At 33.3% G+C, this 6,560-nt stretch overlaps 1 protein-coding gene across 1 annotated transcript; it reads right to left on the bottom strand.

Annotated features, from left to right (window-relative positions):
* Window positions 1-687: 687 nt before the first annotated feature.
* Window positions 688-5,070, bottom strand: LOC132119045 (purine nucleoside phosphorylase-like). Its single transcript, XM_059528786.1, has 6 exons — window positions 5,048-5,070; window positions 3,512-3,675; window positions 3,016-3,119; window positions 2,072-2,247; window positions 1,773-1,963; window positions 688-1,228 (listed from the first exon to the last, which is right to left on the bottom strand). Exons 1-6 carry the CDS (start codon window positions 5,068-5,070, stop codon window positions 1,011-1,013), a joined length of 876 nt encoding a protein of 291 aa, XP_059384769.1. The 3' UTR covers window positions 688-1,010.
* Window positions 5,071-6,560: the final 1,490 nt, after the last annotated feature.

The raw sequence follows: 6,560 nt of genomic DNA, 5'->3' as shown, positions 1-6,560 counted from the left end.
AAACTATTCCAGCATTTCACAAGTTTGAAATAGCAACAGGAGATTGACGCCTGAGAGCACCGCGCTTCTGCTTCCATCTAGTGGACATACTAAACATTAGCAAAACTGCGCTGTTCACTTTAAATCAATTCCCGTTGTGTTTTCATTGTGTAGCCTAGCAGGAAACATTGTCCCTATTTATACAAATTTATATAAATCAGTATATGTTTTATGTGATTGTAGCAAAATTAGCTCATCAAGGATTGTGAAATTTCCCAATGCTTGTCAAAATACACTTTTGTTATTGCTGCATGCCAGAACAAGGACAAAATCTGTAAAATACACGCCCCCCCCCCCCCAAATGGGAAATTAATTAGTTTAATTAATGGGGCTTGCACTGTATAATTAAAAAAATTATGATGTAGTAATGTAATGATCAAATAATTGTAAAATATATTTTCAAAATACACTTTTATTGCTGATATTTCTGGATTATATATAAGATGAATGTTTACAGAAGAGAAGGTTATACAGAAGGTCCATATTCAGTGGCACATTTACAATGCAAACAGTATATATAAAATATATTATATATAGCATGGCAATGATTTAAATATCCAACTTTATCATCAAAATTAACATTAGAAATTATATTGCATAATGAATAATTGCACATAAATGCACTTTTTTTAAACTACATAATTCCCCACATAAAGTTGTGCTTAATACTATGTAAGCATCAATATACAGATGCATATGCAACCTTCACAGCTAAAAAATGATAAAAATTTAATGAATAACATGGAATAACCTAGTGTTTTATGTTTGTTGTTATGGCACCTTTAAACAAGATCATTTTTGTGATCACTGCAAATGGTAAAAACATTTAAATATCTAAAAAAAAAAAAGTGTTATTGAAACAGATGTTCTGTAATAACATTCAATGAAATAAAGAAATTAAAAACATGATCATAGTATAGCTGCAGACTTTCCTGAATGAGGTTTGATTGGCAGTTATAGTGTTGGTGACATCATGCCGTGTTGTTGTTGATGTCCATGCGGGTGATGAGCTCTGTGACGAGGGCCTGCAGCATCTCTGAACGCATTTTGCTCACTTCCAGCACAGCTTCATGATTGACAGACTCAATATCCTCATAGCTTTTTACTACTTTGTTAGTGATGAGGGAGAGACCAAAGACTCTCATGCCACAATGACTGGCAACCAACACTTCCGGTGCAGTACTCATTCCTTTAAAGGCAAATTAGACATAAATTAAAATTTAAATGCATAACTATGACAATTTAACAATATGATTTACTATTTCTATATACTACACAGTTGTGTATCAACCTAGCAATTTGGCCATAATGGCCAACTGGCTTTTTATATAGCTGCTTACCAAATACAAATATAAATGCACTTGGAATATTGATTTAAGTTTAAGAAATTATAGTCTATAATGACTATAACATCACAGCATGATTCAAGATATGTGAAACTAACACAGCTGTGCAGGAAATCAGTTGCCTGCCACAGTGGCAAAAAATACAGCTTAACAGTCACAACAGACAAATATTTTTTCAGAACCAAGTATTCCAGAGAGCCGTGCAATAAGGGAATAAAAAACAAACAAACTAATATTCAGCACATGTAGGGACATTTAAACACAAAAATAAAAACAAAAACTAGGATTTTTTTGAAAAGCTTAAATGCCCATTAATTGTTTAAACAATTGAAAGATTTGGATTAGATATGAATTGTATTGATTTTACAAAACGAGACATCAGTTTACCAACTGCATCCACTCCCAGTCGGTGCAGAAGGCGGGCCTCAGCTATGCTCTCAAAGTTGGGTCCTCCCACCATGCAGTAGACGCCCTCTTGAACATACTGGCAGACACCCATGCTCTTACAGATGTCGAACGCCATCTTCCGTAGGCTTTTGTCATAGACCCCAGACATGGGCGGAAATCGAGGACCAAACCTTGACAGGAACCGATTACATAAATGATTACAATCCTTTTAATGGTTATTCTAATAAATAAACTCTTTTTTTTAACTAACTTCAACATGTAGCTACATTGATACTCACTTATCATCATTAGGGCCATTTAGAGGGTTCAGTCCAGCAAGCCCAGGGAAGTTAATGTGATCACATATGATCATAATATCACCACAGCTATAACTGTCCGCTAATGATCCTGCTGCATTAGTGACAATCAAGGTTTCGACACCCAGAAGCTTGAACACTCTTACTGGAAAAGTGACCTGAGAAACAAAAGCACAAATTCTGGTAACTCTTAATCCATTTCAACATCCAGTGCCTTTGTAATAAACCTTCAAGAGCTTGTGAGTGTACTGTACAGGCATGCTACCAATAAGCCACACAAAAGTTTAATTGAATGGTACACTATGCTCTGATATACAGCATGTGACTCAAATCAGCACGACCAGGATTGAGTGGAGTAAATATACTGTGTAGGCATGCAAAAAGAAAAAGGAATCTCCTTATTCGATCATAATTTTAGACTGAAGCATGACACAGCATGAAAAGAACAGTGTTTTGGGGTTACTTTTGGAATGCAATATAATTCTGTTATAATATAATTCTATTTGTGACACATAATGAAACTGTCAAGATAGACAGATTGTGTATTAACCTGAATCATTAAGCAGATAAAGCCTGATGGGACTATGTTAACTCAAGCATTGATAATAATTATAAGAAATATTTCTTGATCATCAAATCAACATATTATAATAATTTATGAAGGGTCATTTGACACTGAAGATTAAAGTTATTACTGTTAAAAATTCATTTTATATAACAGAAATACATTTAAAAATATTTTCAAATAGAAAACATTTATTTATTTGTTATTTATTTTACAATATTACTGTTTCTACTGTATCTTTGATAAAATAAACACTGCCTTGGAGAGCATAAGATACTTTTTCCAAAATTGTATAACACCAAACAATTATTTATGGAAAAGAAGGATGGCATGTAGTCCCATTGGTTTAAAAAGGTCAAACCTTGCTTAGCGAGTGACCCTCATACATGTGGAATCGGCCCTGCATGCACACACAGGTCTTCCCTTTGAGCTCTCCAAAAACCAGCCTTCCAGCATGACCCTTTACTGTTTGAATATACAAAAACTTACTCAAGACACATACATGCATAATCACATACAACATAATAGACTACAAAAATGTTTTTAGAATTTTGTTTTATTCCATTTAACATCACAATACTGTCTGTCAACATTATTCAAGTTGCAACTTGACTTTTCTTTCTCTCTCTGATTTAATCAAAATTGGTCAAAAAGTGCAATGAATCTGCTGGTTATAATTTTGGCACTTTAAAATTTAAGGCACCATTTATACCAAACCTCTTGATTTCTGTAGGTTAAAAAAGTTTTACAGTGTAACATGCTAGCATAATATTATTTTTTTAGCAAGTACTTTATTTCTGCAAATTGACAAAACACTGATGCAAATACATTGTTAAATGCACTGATCTGCTTCTTACCTGTGCTCTGAGTAAAGCCAGGGATATCTGAGTATTTGAACGAGTCTTGGCATTTGAGCGCATCCGCAAGCATTCCCAGTCCCGAACCGCAGATGATGGCTACTTTAGGTCTGTGTTTTGTCTGGGACAGCAGCCAGTCTGCCGTTCTCTGATAGTCCTCATGGCTGGTGATGAGAAAAAAAGTAACTTTTAGTTTCATTAAACTTACTCTATATTCACTATAAGGAATTGTGGAATTTAAAACATCAATGAAACTAAAATAAAACATGCAATTCATTTGCTGCACGTCTGTTCCATAACACTATTTGAAATAGCCCATGTTAGGTTTATTGTGACTAATACAAAGTATTATATTTACATTATTGATAAAAAATTGCAAATATCCCTTTGCTTGACCTGAATCATGTTTTATACTGTGAAATGACATACAACCCACATGGAAAGAACCTATATGTGGATATATGCGCATATATGAAACCTATATGCAGTGTATATGCACATATATGCTGCATATATGCACATATATGATAATATATATATGCTGCATATATCCGCATATATGATAATATATGCTGCATATATCCGCATATATGATAATATATGCTGCATATATGCCGTATATATACTGCATATATGCTGCATATATGCTGTATATATACTGCATGTATGCTGCATATATGCATATATATGCCACATAAAGGCACAATTGAGGTGCATATATGTGCATATACAGGAAATATAGGTCTCCTGTATTGCTTCTTCATATCCACATATAAGCCCTATACATACAAGATATGTCTTCTATATAGCTAATGGCAGGATCTGGTCATTTTGTAGCTCATATCTCATTTTTGACTGTCATACATGATGCCTAGCTCATATTTTCTATTATCAAGGCAAAAACTAAGAAATAACGAAAAAAAAAAAAAAATATGCAAGAACTTATGTGCGAACACGTGAAATTGGTATCACATGTAATTGGCATGTTATGGAATTTAACTATGGCAATATATTAACATGATAAATTAACTATGATATCTACACGTTTTCCAGAAACATTTACAAGGTCAATTCTTTCTTGTATGAAGATAGTGGAAAAGAAGGAAATGTATAACAAAATGGTTTTAAATTTTACTATTATAGGTGAACATATAGGTGCATATATACGTGCATATACGTACCTATATGGGTATATGTATGCACATATATATTTGTACATATATGTACACATATGTGTAAATATATGTGTGCATATATGTACATATATGTGTATATATATATGTGTGTGTGTGCGTGCGTGTGTGTGTGTGTGCATATATGTACATATAATATAGGAAAACTGCCAATTTTATATATGTCACATATATTCAAAACCTATATTGAAACATATATGTTTATATAGGTTTTTTCCATGTGGGAATACCCAGAATCCAACAGCATTAAACAGAGCTACACTTTTACATTTTTTTGACAAAAAGTAGCTTTGTAAGATATTTTCCTTCATATACACAATCCTAAAATGGAAAGAAAACCTACCAGAATTGATCTTTACTGTGCATGTTGGTCTTGTGTGTTCGTCTTGAAGAAAGTTTTAAACCGAAGTGTGATCCTGCTGTGTGAATGAGAGAGCAGCTCTCTCCATTTAAGTAAAGCTAATGCCTGACCTCACTAACACACACAAATACTCTGATTGGTTACAACTTAGTATTATAGTTTAGTCATGCCAAATGAAATGTATTGTAATTTGTTGGTGTGTCCGAGTTTAAATATCAGAGGCAATTTACACTTTTAATCAGATTTGGGGGATGTATGCTTTAAAACCACATAAGAATTTTTATATATAACCAGAAATTAGGTCCAGAATTTTTCAGTTAAGAAGAAAGAAGAAATTAAAAACAATAAAAAGAACAACATCTGACTATAGATAAATGTACGTTGTAATAGATCATCTGTATTCTTACTTTTTCAGTAAAAGTTTAATTCAGAATTTACATCATTATTTAAATCAGGCTGACATATTGCAGGTCACAAAGTGTGTATAGATCCATTTAGCACTATATGAAATCTGCCAATGGGTTAGGTCTGAGTCCTGCCACAGGATCTGTAACATGTGAAGCCCATTACCAGGGGTACAGACTCCAACCCAAATCTAAAGCACAGGACCAGAAAAATTTAATTTGGGGACCTCACAAGATTCATCTGATTGCAAGCAATTTTCCACTTTTAGATGCAGATCCACAGGCTTGTAAAATAATTTTAAAGGTATAATCCAAATTCATTTCTCTTGACATTAGTATTATTAAGAGAAATGCATTTCACACAGTGGTTGACCCAACTTTTCATTGGCGTGCTCTGCCTGTGTATGAATTGTCTTTGACCAAACTGATACAGCACATTATTTCCCCACATATTCTTTACTTTTAGAAACAGGATCTGTAAGAAAAGGGTCAATACTGTTTTTTAATGGTCATTACAGAAAAATATTTGTTAGCGGAATGCAGTGATTGACCAATCAGATGTTAAATGTAATCTTTAGCAAATATCAAAAATCTCAATATCCATTTCATACATTATAAAAATGTGATGCATACATTCAGTTTTAGCAGTTAAAATAAATGACTTTATTTTTCATTTATTTAGACAAATACTGTCTGGTTATTGGCCATAACAAGAAAATAATTATCAGCTTACTGTATCAACAATAATTTTTTACCAGTATATCCCCAAACAAAATTGATCCCCCAAGAAAAAAAGAACTAACTGAATCTGAAACGCAGCATTTTGATTTCAAGAGCAGACTCAATCCTGTAAGTGAGGTAATTTCTATGAGGAACATTCAGCTCTAGACAATAATATTTACATTTTCAGAATGGTTCTATCACATACCATCAGTCTGACAATGCACAACAGAGACAAGATAGCTTTCAGACACATGAACACTTTTTGTCCCAAGAGGACATGGAAAAATGTGGAAAAATGCATTCCCAGTCACATCTAACTAGGCTCATGTGAGTGATACAATGTAATCAGACAGATAAAGAGAAAGTCA

This window comes from Carassius carassius, chromosome 38 (genome assembly GCF_963082965.1).
Source record: "Carassius carassius chromosome 38, fCarCar2.1, whole genome shotgun sequence".
Taxonomy (NCBI): Eukaryota; Metazoa; Chordata; class Actinopteri; order Cypriniformes; family Cyprinidae; genus Carassius; species Carassius carassius.
This window is presented reverse-complemented; position numbering and strand designations above follow the sequence as displayed.

Excerpts from the sequence above, each read along its gene's own strand:
- LOC132119045 (XM_059528786.1), bottom strand. The coding sequence starts at position 5,070 with ATGCACAGTAAAGATCAATTCTG. Across the intron at positions 3,676-5,047 it reads CACAGTAAAGATCAATTCTG|CCATGAGGACTATCAGAGAA; the intron begins GTAGGTTTTCTT and ends TCTCATCACCAG. Across the intron at positions 2,248-3,015 it reads AGGGTCACTCGCTAAGCAAG|GTCACTTTTCCAGTAAGAGT; the intron begins GTTTGACCTTTT and ends TTTGTTTCTCAG.